Here is a 20,665-nt window from a genome sequence, read left to right as displayed (position 1 = left end):
GAAGAATTGATGCTTTTGGACTGTGGTGTTGGAGAAGACTCTTGAGAGTCCCTTGGACTGCAAGGAGATCCAACCAGGCCATTCTGAAGGAGATCAGCCCTGGGATTTCTTTGGAAGGAATGATGCTAAAGCTGAAACTCCAGTACTTTGGCCCCCTCATGCGAAGAGTTGACTCATTGGAAAAGACTCTGATGCTGGGAGGGATTGAGGGCAGGAGGAGAAGGGGACGACAGAGGATGAGATGGCTGGATGGCATCACTGACTCCATGGACGTGAGTCTGAGTGAACTCCAGGAGTTGGTGATAGACAGGGAGGCCTGGCGTGCTGTGATTCATGAGATCGCAAAGAGTCGGACACGACTGAGAGACTGAACTGAACTGAACATGTAGAAATGATACTTTAGTTGTATTGGGTTAAATAAAATATATGTAAATTAATTTGACCTTTTGGTTTTTACCTTTTTAAGTTGCCTTCTGGAAAATTTTAAATTATATCTGTGACTTACGTTATATTTCCTGTGGATGACATTGCTCTCTAGCCTCTGGACTGATTAGAAGCTGGAGAGACTAAAGGATCCTGTGTGGGGCCTATTTATCTTAAGGCTGGAGCTGTTCAGGAGCTCTGAATCCACACGGAGTAGGCAGTGTCCTCACATGTGAGGTGCAGCCTAGTGCCCTCTGCCCTCATTGCCTTGCCAACCTAGCTGCATGGCTCCTGGTTTCCATGTCCACCCAGCATTAGCCTCAGGGTGGAGAGGGGGCCAGATGACTCTGAAAGCCCTAGCATCAGCTCAGTGCAGTTCAGTTGCTCAGTCGTGTCCGACTCTTTGCGACTGCATGGACTGCAGCACGCCAGGCCTCCCTGTTCATCACTAACTCCTGGAGCTTATTCAAACTCATGTCCATTGAGTCGGTAATGCCATCAAACCATCTCATCTTCTGTTGTCCCCTTCTGCTCCTACCTTCAATCATTCCCCACATCAGGATCTTTTCCAGTGAGTCAGTTCTTTGCATCAGGTGGCCAAAGTACAAGGAGTTTCAGCTTCAGCATCAGTCCTTCCAATGAATATTCAGGACTGATCTCCTTTAGGATGGATTGGTTGGATCTCCTTGCAGTCCAAGGGACTCTCAAGAGACTAATGGAAAAACCAAAGCTTTGACTAGATGGACTTTTGTTGGCAAAGTAATGTCTCTGCTTTTTAATATACTGTTTAGGTTGGTCATAACTTTTCTTCCAAGGAGTAAGCATCTTTTAATTTCATGGCTGCAGTCAAAGTCTGTCACTGTTTCCATTGTTTTCCCATCTATTTGCCATGAAGTGATGGCAAATAGATGATAAGTTGATAAGTCAGAGAGAAAATTGCATTAACTGACTTTTCACAAATTCAGAGTTTTGATTCCACGTGAAATGGATTTGTATATTGTTTTGCCAATCCTATGAGTTTAAAATACTGCCATGTAGGTCCTGGTTAAAAGTGGGTTCCTGTTTATTGAAAAAAGTTTTTGACTTATCACTTGACATACGCTTACTGCCTTTCTGCCTTTAACAGGCATTTTAGGACACTTAAGAATTTGTATGGTAAACAAATAATAGTAAATCTGCTTGGATCTAAGGAAGGTGAACATATGCTAAGTAAGGCTTTCCAGGTAAGTGATCATTTTTTTCCTTCTGTTCTGGCCCATGGACACCTAGGATAGTATTTTGAAAATAATAGTCAAATTCTTCCAGGAATAAGTTCTTCCTGGAAGAAGATTGAATACTTGTTGGAACCATTAGTTCTTTGAAGGCAGTTAGGCAACAATTTAGGGTAATCTTGCTGAAATTGGGATTATAGAAAGCTTTTAAGGCATTGACCCTGTTTTCTAATCTGCTTATTTATGTAGTGGAGAAGCAGAAGAATACCCTCCTCCTAAAAAATGTTCATCAGTCACTGGCAGAAAGATACCAGGCAGTTTACCCCTTCATCTCTTCATTGCTTTGGCTAGTTCCTACAAACCATAGTCACTGTTTTAAATCTATGAAATTGTGAATAAAGCATTTGTATACACACAGGACTTCTTGTACCAATGAAAGAAAATTTGAGAATTTCACATAAGTAAGAACCTAAAGAAATGTCTGACTTCTAAAGAAAACATACTTTTCATAAATATTTATTGGATCAATAATGAATTGATATAAATTATAGTGTTATATAAGGTTATAACCTTAAACAAAATGGCTAGAAAACATTTTCTCACGTTAATGAAGTCCAGGATTAATTATTTGGCTATTTTGTTTGAATATCATTAATAAACAAGTTATACTTTAGAGAGTGACTTTTTATTATAAGCTTTTAAAACATTTGTATATATTGAATGAAGGTATAAAAATGAATTCTTCAAATTTTGATGAGCTTTTCCTTAGAAGTCAATTACTTTGTTTTGAGATTCTATAATAGATATAGTCATTATATTTTTATGGTAAAAAATGAAATGCTGGTTGTTGGAAATAACTTTTCATTTTCTAAACCAAATGAGAATGTGAAGTTCCCTGATATTAATTATGTAAGACCTAACTAATCTATCTGCAATAGTATAGGAGGTTTTAGGAAAAGGATGCTGTAAGATATTAGCAAGTAATTTTTCATTTTACTGCCAATGGCAATGAAAGAAAGCTTTGTGAAATTAGTAAGATTTCAAGGACCTGCTTAGATTTTCATTTAAAATAAAAGTTCCATTTATAACATTGTGTTGATACAATCATATTTGGTTAACATTTAAATGAATATTTTCATGGTGGCTCAAACGGTAAAGAGTTCACCTGCAGTGCAGGAGACCTGGTTCAATCCCTGGATCGGAAAGTTCCCCTGGAGAAGGGAATGGCTACCCACTTCAGTATTCTTTTCTGGAGAATTCCATAGACAGGGGAGCCTGGCGGGCTACAGTCTATGGGGCCGCAAAGAGTCAGACACAACTGAGTGACTAACACTTTCACTTTCCTTGGCGGTCCAGTGAGTGGTTAAGAATCTGCAGTTTCACTGCAAGGGGCGTGGGTTTGATCCCTGATTGAGGATAGGGGAGATAGGGGATCCTGCCTGCCGGATCTGTGATTTGCAGCCAAAAAAAAAAACCGAAGAAGAATTAAATGAATATTTTATTTTTATTTTCAGAGTCATCTGAAAGCTTCTGAACATGCTGCTGATATCCAGATGGTGAATTTTGACTATCATCAAATGGTTAAAGGAGGAAAGGCAGAAAAATTACATAGTGTTCTTAAACCTCAAGTCCAGAAGTTTCTGGATTATGGAATTTTTCATTTTGATGGAAGTGAAGTTCAAAGGTTTGACTTCTCTGTTTTTCCTTTTTTTAAATTGGAACTTTTCTGTAGTTATTTAATTTCTTTATTATACTTGATTTTAAGCTTGTTGTTCTTCCTTTCTAATAGTAGCTTACATTACTGGGCACGTGCTATGTGTGGGTCAGGTAGTGCACTTAGTCTTTACAATTATTAATAACAACTGTAGGGATGGGTCACACTGGAGGAAGTGGGGGGCTGAAAGCTGTCATCTTCCCCACGTCACGTAAGTAGAAAGTGTTAGAGCTCGAATTCATCTAGCTCCAAATCTCATGCTGCTCTTTCGGAGGCTGTTACATTTCTCTCGTAAAATTAATGTCATAATATTTCTTGGCCTCAGTAAAGATTATTTAATGCAAATAAAAGACATGGGTTATTGTCTGTTCTGCTATAGAACTGCGTGGTTATAAATCTGAATGTGTGTTTAGCTCCTGACTACTGGCCTCATTAAAAATAAGTGGATGTGGTTGACTGGAGAGCTAGTAATAGAGAGTGGACGGCAAAATGTTAGCGCTTATAGAATCTGGATGGTGGGTATATGGATGATCACTGTAAAATTCTTTCATCTTTTTTGTGTGTTTGAGAATTATACTAGAGAATTGAAGTGGGGAGAAAGTAGATGCTACATTTTAATCAGCTTAATTTTTCTCAGTTTGTTTTAGCTTTTGTTATTTTGGTTTTAAATTGCCCATTTAGTTTCACTGAATTTGTTTCAGGTGCCAGAGTGGTACAGTTCGAACAAACTGCTTGGATTGTCTTGACAGAACAAATAGTGTGCAGGCATTCCTTGGTTTAGAGGTAAAAAAATATGTGTATGTAACTTAACATCAAATTCCTTTTTCAGTGCTTTTGTGATATTTATGTTTGGCATTAATTATTTTTCACAAAATGAAGTTAAGCTTCATTTTCACAAATAAAGTTTGACTTCTCTTCGAGTTTTTTTTTTTCAAGTAGTGTCCCTTTTCATTTAAATGTTTCCTTTATCTGTTCTAAATACTTTCTTTAGATAGCTTCTGTTTCCTTTTATTGTTCATTAACTTTGCCTCCAAAAAAAAAAGCCTGCTATTTATAGTGTTTTAGTAATTGTCTCGCCTGCCTGTCTTTTGGATAGGCAAAATATATATAATATATATATATATATATTTTATTCTCAGTATTGTAATTTTTAAAAAATAATTTTATTTATCTATTTTTGGCTGTGCTGTGTTTTCATTGCTGCGTGGGCTCTTTTTCTAGTTGTGGCAAGCAGGGGCCACTCTGCTGTTGCGGTGCTGGGCTTCTCATTGCAGTGGCCTCTTGTTGCGGAACATGGGTTCCAGCGTGCTCGGGCATCAGCAGTCGCAGCTCCCGGGCTCTAGAGCACAGGCTCAATAGTTGTGGCCCACCAGCTTAGTTGCTCCGCAGCATGTGGGCTCCTCCCAGACCAGGGGTTGAACCCGTGCTTCCTGCGTTGGCAGGTGGATTCTCTAGCACTGAGCCACCAGGGAAACCCTTAATACTGTCTTTTTAAGACCTTTTGGAATTAAGGAGGATCTATTTTCACATGTACAACCCTATAGAATTATATTTTTAACAATCTAAACCAGTACAGTTTACATAGCATTTTTTAAAAAATTGCTACAAAAACCAGGATCAGTTGAAAAATGTCATTGTTAGAATAAAACTGAATGAGAGCCAACTTCTCTAACACACTCTTTGTTTAAAATTTTGTCTTTAGTACTTACCTATCAAACTCAGTCTAATTTAGGCATAATCTCAACTATGTGACAGACTGTGTAGCAATGCTTAGATTTCCCAATCTTGCCCCTTATGCAGCTGTCAGGGTCATAAGACTATGGTGGGTCTTCATTTAGTTCTGTAGGAACTTAGCATAGTTCTCCAATACTGTAAAACCAGGAATAGAAAGTAAAAGGTTCTTATTTCCTCTAGCAAATGATCTTAAATTTGGCTAGAATATTGGTTAATTAGGTACTCTGCAGCTGAGATTCATTCAGTCTCAAAAGGAAAGTACCATGTATAGAATTTCCTACTAGAAAAATGTATTTTTGATGTAACTAGATTTTACTGCTTTGCCTTTTTTGAAATCTGTTGTTGAGGATTATCATTATAATTTAGAAAATATGACAGAAGAAAAGTGAAAGCAGGCATTTGATTACTGTGGATTGAGTTTTATGAGATATCTTGGGTTTATGTTGAGTTCTCTTAAGTGGCTAAAGACATTTAGTTAGAGTAAGCTTGTGAAACACTTGAACATCTTCACTGAACATAGAACAAGTGTTAGTTTTCAGAATCTGTCTTAGTGGACTACCCACTGTTTGTTATTAATATTAGGTGTGAGAGTACTTACTCCCCTAGTAGCTTGACTGGTTACAAAATATACTGCAAGTGTAAGTAAAAGCAAACTGCTTGTAGTGAAAACCAGTTTTGCCCAGTTCTTTGAAGAAAGAGGAGATTATGATAAAGGAGAACCTGGAGGCTTGTTTGCTTTATTCTACATGCCAGCAAAAGAACAGCCCTGGTGTAAGTCTAGGCAATAGGATTAGACCCAGTATAGAGTTTTTAATATTATTTTAGTTTTTGATCCCTGTGTAATTATGGATAATCTCCATAATATCTTTATCTTATAGATAAGATAAAAGGAAACACAAGTGGGAAGGAGTTAAGTAAAACTACAGGGGCATAGACTATGACTGGATTCCAAATAAGAGAAATAGACTGGGTAAGGATTATACATTGCTTTGACTTTGCCAGACTTTAAGGCTAAGAGTCATTCAGAGTAAAGACTTCTAAACACATATACTGTGATGAAGGAACTGTGGTAGCCCCAAGATCCTCTCATTCTTCGAATACTGTGTTCCCCCTAGTTCTCCCTTATGTACTTTACTGATACGAATTCAGTACATTCAGAGCTGTCATGACTTTATTCAGAAATATGACTTATTTAAAATTTTGATATCAATTCAAGAGCAGCTCTGCTTTTTTCATAATCTCCTGACCTTAACTACCCAAACATATAGAACCAAATGCAAAAATTAAAGAAACTTAGTTATTTCTATATATTTTAAAATAAAGTACGTATATTCCTCTGCTCCAGTGGGTGCTGTTGCATAATTATTCTTTTAGGTGAACAAGATAAACTAGTCTGATTTATAGGAACTTTTTTTTTTTTTTTCTTATTTTGGCCCCACAGCTTGTGAGATCTTAGATCCCCAACCAGGAATTAAACTCAGGCCCTCGGCAGTGAAAGCAGGGAGTCCTAACCACTGGACTGCCAGGGAATTCCCTAAAGGTTTGGGACATTTTAAAAAGCTTAATATCATTTAACCAGAAAAAGTTATTGTTACTACAAGGATTGAATACTGTAGGTTGCATTGATGTGATAGTTACTTTAGAAATTGGCATGGGGGGGAATAACAAAGCCTAGTAAACTTGAATTTTCAGAATCCAGACCCACAACATCCTGTAACTATAAATTTTTGGTTTGATTCTGGTAGTTCTTAAAAGGTCACATCGTAATGGATGTATTTATATACTTATAAAAGTTTCTTTTCTGCTATTTTAGATGCTGACTAAACAGTTGGAAGCTCTTGGTTTAGCTGAAAAGCCTCAGTTGGTGACTCGCTTTCAAGAAGTTTTTCGATCAATGTGGTCTGTGAATGGTGATTCAATCAGTAAGATTTATGCAGGAACTGGAGCCCTTGAAGGAAAGGCTAAGGTAGATCTAGATTATAAAAGATCCTCTTTTTTTCTTCTTTAATAAAGCTTTAAATGAACTCTTTTAAGTTAGTAGTTTTTTTTTAAGGTATCTATTTTAGAATTCTGTTTCATCATGTTTTTATGTCCTGTTTATTACCTCCTTCTCTAGTGGATACTAATGACTGAATGGATAGTTATTTCCCTAGGTTTGAGAGGTATATTATATATGTATGACATATTTAGTTGTTTAGTGATAATCTACTAGGCTTACATACGTATTACTTCCGATTTTTTTAATGATTTTTCACTTGCATATGTGTTTTAATTTTTATACTGTTTATTTTAATCAGAAATATGTTTTTTTTTAAGCCTTTGCTTTGCCTTTTTTATTTATTTTTTTTGGTCACACAAGGCAGCATGTGGACCTTAGTTCCTTGGATCAGGGATCAAACCCAGGCCCCTGCAGTGAAAGTGCAGAGTCTTAACCACCAGACTGCTATGGAATTACCCAAAATATGTTTGTTTTTTTTTAATTAGGGCCGTCTTTGGTGGCCCAGTGGTTTAAGATTCCACGCTTCTAGTGCAGGGGGCGTGGATTCGATCCTTAGTTGGGGAACTAAGATCCCACAGGCTGCGCAGCACAACCATAATTAAAACAAAAGTTCCCGCCTCCCCAAATGTTACTCTTGCCAAGAAAGGGTCTTACCTTACTTGCCTTTGTGTCCCCAGTGCTTGCCGCAGCACATACAGTTGGATAGATGGGTGACAAGTGCCGGATGGACAGATAAATCAATGGGTAGTTTATGCAACACCACCTATGAACCCAGTGCTATCAGGGCTGAAGTTTTTATTCTTTTTCTTATCTTACCTTGACAAGGAGGCTATCAAAATGTGCCTTTGCAAGTGTGAGGTATAGACGTAATTATGTATCTGTATGTCATCATTACTTTAATTTGTTGGTATTATCTACAGACTGCTTCTGCTTTAGTGTTTGTCCCTTACTGAGGGACTTTGGGTACATACTTGAAATATTTTTCATTATATCCTTAAATATTGACCTTTTATGGCTTCTGGATTCAGCTGAATTTATTAATGTACTACAACCCTACAATTTCTCAAATTACCCCAGGAATAGAAACAGAGACATTTACTACTTGTATAGTTTCTTACTTAGTCTCTTCAGTATAGCAGCTGAATTTCATCATCTCAAGTCTTCTGTTTTCCACTTCTTCCTCTTCTGTGTCTCATAAAACGCCATGCCTCTGTTCAGAAGTATTGGCCTTAGCTGCAAAGTTCCTTTTGTTCAACTCAGAAATAATTTGTATTGACATTTACAAATATTTACTTCTTAAATGGTCCCTGTTTTGAAAAACCTGATGTTGTTAAACTTTCATGTATTCTTTTTTAAATAAACAACATAATTCTTGCTTTTAAACCTGATTCTCTACAACTGTTGCTTAAAATATTCTTTTATGTTCTGCCTCTTTGTTTCTGCAGTTGACTGTCTATGTACAGAGGTTACATATATTTTCAGTGATCTTTTCTAACAAACTAGATATGAAATTTTATGTATTAAATATACTAGTCTGAATTGACCTGAAATCTAACATCTGAACTGCTCTTTCTTTTCCTTTCTCTGGGTTCCTTTTGATTAATTGCCTGATAATGTGAATGGTGAGTCCCCTTTTTAAAATAATGTTATTTACATTTGTTTTATGGAAGGAAATAACATTTTTAAGCCTCAAATCCTTGTTATTTCTTTGAGGAATAAAAATTACATATTGCAAACTAAAGTTTTTTTTTTTAACTTTTTTTTAAACAGTCATCAAAATCTGTAAGATTAAAATATCTTTATGGTAACTAACACACCTGAGTGAAGTAAACGTTCACTAGAAGTTATAATCAGCTCTCTCACTGTAGGAATTGGCATGCAGTTTATATTTTTATATTTACATAGGCAAAATGAGCTAAAATAGAAAACTGTAGTTTCTATGTTACAGGCTAGACCTTCACTCTCATGCTCAGTTTTGTTTCTAACTAATATCAGTTACTTGGGAGCAATCTCAGTTTTATTCTCTGCTGTTCGTGTGCTTTGGAGTTTTTCTGAGAGTGCGGACATGCAGTGTGTCCTCCTCTATCTCCTCTGCTTCTCCCCACCCGCCCCGTCCACCCCAGGCCTGACAGTCACAATGGGAGAAGTGATCTCCTTGCCTTGAGTAAGCACATTTCAGTCTGTTTCCTCTCCAGTAAACAGTTACACAGGTTTACTGCTCTGGATGTCATCAGTGGATGCAGCTATGGCACTGAGCCCCTTCTGTCTCCTTGCAGTGCTGTTATCCAAAAGAGGAAAGGAAACAGTGACACCTTAATGTGACATTTTAATGTGACAGTTTGATATTCAGAATGGAATGATGAGGTCCTTTTACTACAGTGAAGTCGTATACAACTTATCTAAAGTTTCAGAATACCTATTGAGTGAAAACAATGTAGAATGAAAGTCCATGCTTTTTTCCCCAACAGGCTGGAAAGTTAAAAGATGGTGCTCGTTCAGTTAGTAGAACAATTCAGAATAACTTCTTTGACAGCTCCAAGCAAGAAGCAATTGATGTTTTGCTCCTGGGAAATACTCTAAATAGTGATTTAGCTGACAAAGCTCGAGCCCTTTTAACTACTGGAAGTTTGCGTGGTAGGCGTACTTTATATTTTACTTTATGTTGTCTGTATTCCTTCTAAAAGTCCAAGAGGTGAATGTAAACTTATTTACATATATACTTTCTAGTTTGAGTTGATTAAAATAGTTTTTTGAAAGAATATCTATCATTGTAATTTTCTAAAATTCCATTCTCCAAAGGAAGTTTGATTCTCCTAAAATATTTATAGCATTAGCAGAATTATTAAGCTGTAAACTGAAGCCCATGCATGTTTTCTTTTATAGATTATGATTGAGGGGGGAAATGATTTAAATATTGCTAACTTTATTTAAGGCAAGATTTCATAAAATATTCAACTAGTACTTTCAGTATTCAGTAACCTAATTATGTAGAAAGCATTGCTTTATTGAAAAAAAACAATACCTGTTCTGGTTATTTTACTAATCACAACCCCAGACGTTTCTATAACTTGGTCTTACTTTTTAAGTGCTGCTGTTTGAATAAGCTTTAAATCATATTAATAATTTTAAAATGTTGCTTATTATTGGACACTGTCATCCCCAATTTTAATATTTGACATAAAATATATGCCAGGCTTTCAGAATAGCTGTTGATTTTTCACTGTGTTTCTTTAAAACCAAAAGAATTTGAGCTCATGTCAGTGAGCATATTAAGCAGGATCATGGGGAAACTCAGTATACATTGTATAACTTATTAAATTAGACTCCCTTAATTTTTTTTTTTTTTCTGTTTTAGCTTTCCAGCACTCTGAACATTTTTTTTAACTTCTGTTATCCCCCAAAAGAACCCTTTCAGTTTTCCCTGTTCAACTAGGAGAAATTGTTCCTCAAATAACCTCCTCATGGGTTATCACTTGTTATCATGGATTCTTTCAGAATTCTGCGTGGTGCTGAAGGTAGTTAATTACAGTCAGCTCCTCAGGGATCTGTGAGTAGACTGGGGGACTGAAATCTACTAAAGCTCTGAACACCAGAATCTGATCATAGCTACTGCTTTTAACTTCAGGCTTTCTTCCAGCAGTAGACACTGACTCATTTGCGTCTTATCACCTCTTTCCACCCGTGCCTTCTTTGATATGGAGGCATTAATCAGCAACCACTGAAAGTAAGCTATTAAAGGAAAGAGAAGTGAGGGACCTGAATAATTCCCAGACTTGATCATTAGTTTTTTAGTTTCCTGCACATTTTACTATGTGAAGAACATACCCTTAAAAAAACAGTACAGTCAATTCTGCTATAGCTCTTATTTTAAGAATGAGAATTTATTCCAACGGGGATGCTATGTCAGGAAAAATTGTGAGTATAACGCCAATTCTGTAGTAGTTCATGCATATTTCACTGGTGGTAGTAGTGCTAGAGAAATGCAGAAAGCTGTACTCAGCGGAACTGAGGTGGATAGAAATATACAAAACACACATAAACATGTGCATGGACCTCTCCCTCCCTCTGTTCACCAACTGTGTGATGAGCCAGATCCTCCCATATCTGGTGTCACAGCTTACTATCTAGTTTCGGAGAAGCCTTCTTCCAGCATTCACAATTGCTCACAAGCACAGGCATCTTCCTGCTCATTTATAAGCAAACCTCAAGTCTTTTTCAAGATAAAGTACCATATGTTAGACGTATTTGTCCATCCCTTAACCGTTTAACATGTGTAGGGTTCTGCTACTGTTTTTATAGCAGGTTCCTATCTTGGCACATCATTGCTGAAATGTTTGAATGTTGTGCCCAAACCCAAATATTTTTGCCATAAACCCCATGCCTGTGGGAATTTATACCATCTTGCATAGCTGGTCATTCTGTTGGAATGTATGTGTTTTTTTAATAACTGAACTGATTGTACCTGTCAGCTGGTGAGTCCCAAAAAATACTCCAAGGTGTGCATTAGGGCAGTATCTGCAATATTTCAGTGTCCTCCAGCCTCTTAGGTTTTCGGGTTCGTATTCTCAGAAGTATGTGCACTTGCACACTCAACAGACATACATATGGGACCGGCCTGGAAAGCAGGCCTAGAACCTTCTGATTGTGAAACTCTGCACATCACTATGTCCCCGTAGGATTTTTCTTAGATACAGTGGGTTTACATCAGTTATTGTCATTTATTTTATCTTTGGTATCCTTCAGCCATCAGAAAAAAATGTCATCAAACTAAATCAAAAGAAAAAAATGAAGCTGTCTGAGAAGGTTTTGTCATAACACTCGACTTCAACTGTAACTTACTGTGTTACTAATGACTCTTTGTTTTCTTCTTGATGCATCCGTAGTTTCTGAACAGACGTTACAGTCAGGTACAGTATAGAAAATCAACCTGTCAATAAATGCAACTTTTTCTCAAATTTTTTTTAAAAAGCGGATGTTGTATATAAATAGAGCCACAAATAAATGGAAACTTTATTTTTCCCTCTGATTCTGACAGGATAAATTGATGCTTTGTTTTAATCTAAGAAAAAGAATTTTAAGTTTGAGAAAACAGACTACTTCATTTAGAAGGAGCTATGCCAAGCTCTTTGTCTTCTTGTAGCAAGTGCTTAATTTCAATTAAATATGGGTCATCTAGTTTTAATTTTACTTTTACATTTCAGTGAACAAACATTATTAGTGTTATATTTTACCCTTTATTGTTGTTTAGTCACTAAGTCATGTCTGACTCCTTTGCGACTCCATGGACCATAGCCCACCACGTTCTTCTGTCCATGGAATTTCTCAGGCAAGAATATTGGAGTGTGTTGCCATGTCCTCCTCCAGGGGATTTCCCAGCTCAGGGGTTGAACCTGCATATCCTGCGTTGTCAGGAGGATTCTTTACCACTGAGCCAACAGGGAAGTCCTGAAAAAAACCTAGATGTGACTCTTACAGATTAATGGGAAATACTACCTATGATGTTTACAACTACTCAATAGCACTTGTCACACACATAACATTTTAAAAAAGACATTGACTCATTTTCTCATATGGTGTGTGAAATATTTTCTGAAACTGGAAGACCTGCACTAAAATATGATCTGAAATCTTTTAAAAAGCATTAAGATTGCTAGCAAAGTTAGAAGAGCCAAGTGTGTAAGACCTAAAGGTCTTATTTTTCTTGTCATTCCAGTTCTTAAAAATCTCATACCTTCATTCTCTGGACAAGGTTTATGATCTTGTCTTTAAACTTGAGTCTGTGGCAAAAGGAACTCTTGCCAGAAACTTTGCTGAAAAGACATCTTTTCTTCCCTTCACTTAAGATTTGGTATCACTTAAGATTTTTGTTTCACTTAGTTATTTTTCTGAGTGTTTTAAGACACTGTAAGTAAGTTTTTGAGAAGATGGAGGAAGAGAGCACTTGTATTTATTTTTGAATTAACATCATGAAATCCGTTTTCTGAAATGATATGATATTTAGGGATGGACATCTGTTTGAACAGAGACACATTTCTTTCTGCACATTAAGGTGCCAACCAGTTTTTTTAAAAAAGAATAAACTAGGAATTTTAAAACTTTTTATTCCCATTTATAAACTGACTTTAGTAGCTTACTCAATGTGGTACATGGTTTTCTTCACACAATTCATTGTATGTCTTGCTGCATATTTTAAGCCATTAAATAATTATAGAGCTTGTGTTTTCATGTAGAAAGGATTGTAGAAGCTGTTTTCATAGTAGTAACAATGTCAGTGACTTCGATTAGAAAGACCAGTGTTGATCAGTAGTAATAGAGAAGGATTCTTTATCCAAGTTCAGCCAACATTCAGTTAACCATATCAACAGGCCAGAAAAACAATCTGCTTTCATTCCCCCCAGACTCTGTGCAAGTAATCAGATAACAGACTCAGAGATGTATACATGTGCCCTAGGAACAGTGAGGATGTGCTTGTCACCTGAACCTGCAGTTCTTTTGTAGGATTCACAAGTCAGACTGTTTTCATTCTAATCCAAAAATGTTATCAGCCTTTTTCACTCATTCTTTCACAAGCTTGCTTGCTGTACCTTGGTATCCATTCCAAAAATAATAATTAATATCATAATAAAATAAGATCACCTGGTGAGAGGTGAAGATCATTTTGATTTCCGTCTCCTCTTGGCAGTTAACCACCCTTTTAAGGGCATATTCTTTATCATTATTAATGGATTGAAGTCCTAGGAAGTTTCTATTCACTTTAAGTGCCAGGATTTGACTTAATCTAAGTGAAATGTGGTTTAGAAGGCAGAAAGTTAGGTGGAAGCCAAAAAGTAGGTGGAGAAGAGAGATTGAGGATTCAAAATGTGTTTCATGTTTATTCATTTAACCATTGTTTACTGAACGCTCAGTATGTACCGGGAGAAGGCAATGGCACCCCACTCCAGTACTCTTGCCTGGAAAATCCCATGGACAGAGGAGCCTGGTAGGCTGCAGTCCGTGGGGTTGCTAAGAGTCGGACACAACTGAGCGACTTCCCTTTCACTTTTCACTTTCATGCATTGGAGGAGGAAATGGCAACCCACTCCAGTGTTCTTGCCTGGAGAATCCCAGGGACGGTGGGGCCTGGTGGGCTGCCATCTATGGGGTCACAGAGTCGGACATGACTGAAGTGACTTAGCAGCAAGCAGCAGCAGTATGTACCAGGTGCTCTTCTAGTCTGGAGATATTGGAGCAAATAAAATAGACCAAAACTTCTATATAGCACAGGGAACTTGACTTAATGATCTGTGGTGGCTCAAATGGGAAGGAAATCCAAAAAAGAGGGGATGTATGTATACATGTAGCCGATTCCCTTTGCTGTAGAGCAGAAACAGACACAACATTATAAAGCGACTATCGGGGCTTCCCGTGTGGTGCAGCAGTAAAGAATTCACCTACCATTGCAGGGGGCACAAGAGACACGGGTTCGATCCCTAGGTGAGAAGATCTCCTAGAGGAGTAAGTGGCAATGCGCTCCAGTATTCTGCCTGGAAAATTCCATGGGCAGAGGATCCTGGTGGGCTATGGTTGAAAAGAGTCAGACGTGACTGAGCACATACACTCACACATCCCAATAAATAAATAAAATGAAAGGATATTCATTCTGTATGTGTTAGTCACTCAGTCATGTTCTACTTTGTGCCCCATGGACTGTAGCCCTCCAGGCTCCTCTGTCTGTGGAATTCTCCAGGCAAGAATACTAGAGTGAGTTGTCATTTCCTACTCCAGGGGATTTTCATGACCTAGGGATTGTACCCGGGTCTCCTACATCGCAGGCAGATTCTTTACTGTCTGAGCCACAGAACTATCATATTATCAAGCATATCTACTTCTGGATATATATTTGCATACTGAAGTGGGTAGCCATTCCCTTTTCCAGGGGATCTTCTTGATCCAGGGATCAAACCCAGGTCTCCTGCATTGCAGGCAGATTCTTTTACCATCTGAGCTACCAGGGAAGCTCCATTCATTCTGGTTCCCCCGCACAAAAAATGAAAATGAGATCAACCAACATTTCTGCCCTCGTGGAACTTCCATTTTCGGTGAGGGGTGACAGTTAACAGGATAAATAAATAAAATGCATAGTTTGTACATGGTAATAAATAAACACCATAGAGAAAAGTAAAGCAGGGAGGTGATATGGACAGTAAGAGACAGAATGCACATTTTAATAAGCTGATCAGGAAAAGCCTCACGGCAGAGTTGATGCCTGCAAGCGGTGAGGGAAGAGTGTTGCGAGCAGTGGAAGCAGCCAGTGCAGAGGGGATCCAGGGCCAGAGCAGTGAGCGACAGGGTGGGATGGCAGCTGAGGGTAGAGAGGCAGGGCAGATTGTCTGGGGTCTTGTAGAACATTGGTGAAGACGGTGTCACCTGTGATCTGGGAGGCTTTTAGTAATGGCTTCATTCTCCAGCATCTCATTATTGTCCATGATTTGCGTTTGTGTCAGGGAGCTGTTTTTCATCAAGCTACCTGTGAGTAGTTAGAGTCCTATATGTCATGGTTCTTGAACATCTTTCTTTGGGGAAAAATAACTTATTTTTACTAGCTTCCGAATGAAAGTTGTCTGTAAGTCAGTTGCTATATTCCTTAAAATTTGCAGTCTCTGATTTTGTGTATCATAAAATGATGTACTACTTCACTGAAACAGAACTGTTTTGCATGTTTTATGTTGCTGAATTAATTTTGTAATAGTTTTTTTTACTTGGGCTGTTGTACTTCACGTAGTTGATATTTTCAAAGTGTGTTGGTTACTTGCATTGTGTTGGGCTCTGTGTTCAAGGCTTATCTCTTTTGTGCCTGTGCATGTATTTGATGCTTGTTTGTGCCAATGATGGTAATCGTACTTTCTGGCCATCATCTCTCAGTTATGAAGATCAATTTTTGTAAATGTTTTCACGCACCCAAAATTTTGTTGTATTTTGTTTTTACCAGCATCTTCTAAAGTACTAAAGAGTATGTGTGAGAATTTCTACAAGTATTCAAAGCCCAAGAAAATTCGAGTATGTGTGGGCACATGGAACGTGAATGGCGGGAAGCAGTTTCGCAGCATAGCTTTTAAGAATCAGACCCTTACGGACTGGCTTCTTGATGCCCCCAAGTTAGCTGGCATCCAGGAGTTTCAAGGTTGGCTTCTTACAATATGGATTAATTAACCCTGACTCTGATGTATTAACCTAGAAAACAAATGTGGCACTTCACAATACGCAGTACTTTATAAAAGAAACTTCTATATATACATTTGAAGCCCAGCATTCTTCTTAGAGATCAAATCTCTTCAAATCTTAGGTCTTTTGTATTCATAGACCTTTCTCTACTACTTCATAGGAACCTATGGTAAAGTGAGAAATCTTTTTGTTATTTGGTTCTCAGAAAATGTAATCCATACATGAGTAGATAACTCTTTTGTGTGTGGGTTTGTGTATTTATTTTTTTAAGATGTGATTTTTTTTCTCCTGTTTTTATTCTTTAAACTGATGCATAGCAAATTTATTTTGTGATTAAGAATTTTTCAAACCTAATGTATTTTGTTTTTCAAATAGAGTCCTTTATTTGCTAAGATAAGAAATAGGGTAGGTCATGAGTAGGTTTACAAAACTCATTTTGACATTTATTGTCCCTGTAACAGAACAATACTGATTCATCCTTGTAAAAACTCATCACTGAGTTTGGGTACTCTACCACCAAGCTCTTAATAGCCAGTACTTAAGCTGAGGATGCTTGTATTAAGATTTTTAACTAGAATCATGGATTTGAGGACTGTTTGCTTCAACTTGAATTCCTTTTTAAAATGGTACACATTTACCAAGTGTTATTTATGAAGGAGATATGTATAGGAAATACTGTGAGATACAGATTTTTCTTTTTTAGTTGCCTTTAATCAGTCACACCTTAAACCCTGGGAATTTCCCTAAACTTTTACTAAAATGCTGCTTTTCATTTTACATTGAACCTAACTTGAAATTGTAGCTGTAGTATTAATAGTAATAACAATAATAAAGTAACAGCTAACACTACTATTATGAGTACTTGACATCTATTCATTTAATCATTATAACAGACCTAATACATAGCCACTCTTAGTATTTCAGTTTTTAGATGAGGAAACTGAGACACAGGAAGAGAAGTGACACGCCCAACGTCAGGCAGTTGGCAGTGACAGAGCCAGGATTTAGGGATGGACATCTGGCAGTTTGATTCTGGAGTTGTGCCGCACTGCACTTTGTGTGTGAACTTGGGCAAGTTGCTTAGATTTTCCAGAGCCTCAGTTTCCTGTCTGTAAATAACAGGCAGATGTAATCTGTCTCGTAAGGTGTCTGTAATAAAAGAGAAGATTCACATGTAAGCCTTGCACACAATAGCAGTCAGTGAATACTTTACATTTTTTATTCCTCAGTATTTGTTCATAGTATTTATATAAGCTCTTTCTCTTAGCTATTTGTCCCGTTTCTGAATGCTTGGGCCACCCAGGCTACCCTGGGCTTGCTTATCTAAAGCAGTTCTGTTCTCTTTTGGTAAGCCATGGGAGAGCTAATGGCTAGAAGAGAGGGGTCTGAAGCCCTGACTTCCCATTTTCCTAGATTGCTTCCACCTAGGAATTTCCAAATTAAAGTGTAAAATTCCCTCTCAACTGTTTGCTCTAATTTGAGTTGGTTACTCGCCCACCTTATTGTTTGTGCTCTTTCTGAAAAATTTCTTGGTGGCTAAAAAAGGAGGGGATTTATGTATACTTAGGGTTGATTCATGTTGTTGTACAGCAGAAACCAATACAACATTGTAAAGCAATTATCCTCCAATTAAAAATAAATAATTTAAAAAAATTTTAAGTAATTACTTATCCATTTGGATTCATCTTTTAGCCTTTGAGAAGCAGCTTGTTTCTCTGCTGTCCATGGTTCAAACCATAACAACAGTTCTTTCAAAAATGATTTCTGAAAGGACTTATCTTCAAGAATAATAGTCTTCCAAGAAAAGCAAACTTAGGTCACCTAAATAGAAATTGAAAGTAATTTTGTCCCCCCTCATGGTTTTTTGCCTTTAATTTGTTTTTGGTTAAACTTGGAACACAAAAATGGACTTGTATGAGATCTGATGTTTGTCTTAGTTCTGTTGGGGTAGGGAAGTTGCCGTTTAACTAAGGCCATCTTTTAAAAGGCTTTCTTGGATGCTTAATTTTAGATAAAAGAAGTAAACCAATGGATATATTTGCAATTGGTTTTGAGGAAATGGTAGAGCTGAATGCTGGAAACATTGTGAATGCAAGGTAAGCCAGCCAGGTAACACACAGGGAAACTTTCTAGTTGATGAACATGGGGGACAGGTAACTAAGTACTTACTACAAGCATAGATAGAGATAATATATGTGAAGGTGCTTTTTAAACTGTAATTCAAATAATAGTTCTCAAACTTTTTGGTTTCAGGTCTTTCTACACTCTTAAAAATGTTGAAGATCTTAAAGAACTTTTATTTATGTGGTTTTATCTCTTGATACGTATCACATTAGAAATTAGAGACAAAAATTTTTAAGCATTCAGTTCATTTAAAAATAATAACTCATTACATGTTAACATAAGTAACACATTTTTTTTCTGAAAAGTAACTATTTTCCAAAACAAAAATTTACTAAGAAGGATGGCATCAATTGATAGCTTGCAAATCTGTTTAGTCTGGTTTAAGATGGCTGGGTTCTCACATCTACCTCTGCATTAGTCTGTGCAGTGTGTTGTTTTGATTGAAATATATGAAGAAAATCACATAAATACGTAGTTGGAAACCAAAATATTTTAGTAGCCTTTTTAGATTTTTTCTTCTCTGATAATACTCAGCAAATAGTCATTTTTGGTGGTTAGTTACAGTGTGGAATCTGAAACCATAGTGATGAACTTTTTGTGCTCAGTTATACCAAAACATCGGTCTGTCTTTTACCCGTGCGTGATTTTGACACGTCATTCATTAGGCATTTGGAACATAGTAGTAGTAAACTAATTATGTAGATCTTTCAGAATTATGTAGATCTTTCAGATTTTGATACATGTCATTATATAATATCAAAACATAATATTGGTTAATTTCATCACCAAATTAATTTAATCTCTTCAGCAAATTCTTCAACTATTGGGAAGCTGTCAAGATCACAGTAGCAAATACAGGTTTATCAAAATTCCCCCTTTTCTTTCAAAATGTAAATTTTATTATTAGAAATATACACCATAGGTCATGTCCTTTGAAAACACAGGCATGGTTGAAAACATGTTTGCCAGATAGTCTAAATTTGAATAATCATAGTGTGTCTGTCACTAGTTCTTCCAAGTAAAAATTGTATTCTATAAAAAAAGTGGCATTTCAGCTCTGACCTCAGACTTGAGTGCTTTTTTCTGAAACAGCCATCATGTATGTGTTCAGTGTGCAGCAAAAGTGGTTGGTTTGTATTTTTCCATTCATTACACAGAATATAAAAAGATGGGCTTCTAGGATTGAGCTTTGACAAAATTAGTAATGTTTACTGCTTCATCAGGATGTTCTTAGGTGAAATGGCTATTTTTGCTTGGTGTTGGAGGTTCTTGGGATTTCCCTGTTGGCTCAGACGGTAAAGAATCTGCCTGCAGTGCAGGAGACCCAGGTTTGATCCCTGGTTTGAGAAGATCCCTTGGAGAAGGGAATGGCAACCCATTCCAGTATTTTTGCCTGGGAATTTCCATGGACAGAGGAGCCTGGAGGGCTGCAGTCCATGGAGTCACAAAGAGTAGGACGCATCTTGGGCACAAACCTATTACTCTGAAAATGTATAAAGAGAAAGACAAGCATTTTCCCTACCTTCTTTGTATAAACATGTTTCATAATAACTGGATAGTTGATAAAAGTTCTTTACAGAAGAATTCCAATTCATTACAAATGCCCATGGAATGCTGAATTTATGAAATCAACATGTTGTAACCTCTGTTGGTGGAGAAGGAAATGGCAACCCACTCCAGTATTCATGCCTGGAGAATCCCATGGACAGAGGAGCCTGGCAGATTATGGTCCATTGGGTAGCAGAGAGTCAGACACGGTTGAAGCAACTTAGCTTGCAACCCCTGTTGATAATGGATCTAGGCAATGATCATCAGTTGATGTTAAAACCTTATAGAAGGATCAGTGGAGGAACTTCTTTATAATGAGTTAATTGTCACAGTCTGAACAGCCTATTAGATATAATATCTCAGAGATTACATGCTTCCTGCTGTGATGCAAGGCTGATTATACCACCATGAGGTTATTTTTGCCAAAACAAATCAATAAAATTGAATCATGCTTCTTTATTACCAGTTTAAAACAAAGCTGACAGAAGTGCAAAGTATCATGAAGACACATCAGGCAAATCTGGACTGTTAAACGTCCTGCAGACAAATAACCCAGCTTCTTAAAACATAAAGAGCATTAAAAAAGAGGATGGGGCAAGCTGAGAGACAGTTAAAGACTGAGAAAGACTTGAGGAGGCAACAAGCACATGCAATGTGTAGACCTTATTTGGACCTTGTTTTAAAGAAACCTACTATAAGAAACTTTTTTTT

General features: G+C 37.1%; 1 protein-coding gene across 34 annotated transcripts in view; it reads left to right on the top strand.

The window, feature by feature from the left end:
• The window catches only part of SYNJ1 (synaptojanin 1), a 94,597-nt gene that overhangs the window by 40,967 nt on the left and 32,965 nt on the right, over positions 1–20,665 (top strand). For 14 of the 34 annotated variants that reach the window (XR_015168451.1, XM_086413254.1, XM_086413388.1 and 11 more), the window contains 7 exons: positions 1,550–1,646; positions 3,149–3,318; positions 4,050–4,131; positions 6,896–7,048; positions 9,550–9,715; positions 16,050–16,241; positions 18,294–18,378. Coding sequence is in view for 32 of the 34 variants with exons in the window: in XM_086413254.1 (XP_086269380.1) it covers positions 1,550–1,646; positions 3,149–3,318; positions 4,050–4,131; positions 6,896–7,048; positions 9,550–9,715; positions 16,050–16,241; positions 18,294–18,378 (945 nt within the window). In the remaining 2 variants the exon portion in view is untranslated. Of the gene's footprint in view, positions 1–1,549; positions 1,647–3,148; positions 3,319–4,049; positions 4,132–6,895; positions 7,049–9,549; positions 9,716–11,964; positions 11,989–16,049; positions 16,242–18,293; positions 18,379–20,665 lie in introns of all 34 variants that reach the window. The other 20 variants (XR_015168450.1, XM_086413252.1, XM_086413379.1 and 17 more) reach the window with 3 other exon arrangements.

This window comes from Bos grunniens, chromosome 1 (assembly GCF_055505025.1).
Source record: "Bos grunniens cultivar Pamir isolate PY7600 chromosome 1, Bosgru_T2T1.0, whole genome shotgun sequence".
Taxonomy (NCBI): Eukaryota; Metazoa; Chordata; class Mammalia; order Artiodactyla; family Bovidae; genus Bos; species Bos grunniens.
Note: the sequence above shows the minus strand (reverse complement) of the source record. Positions and strands in the feature narration are given on the sequence as shown.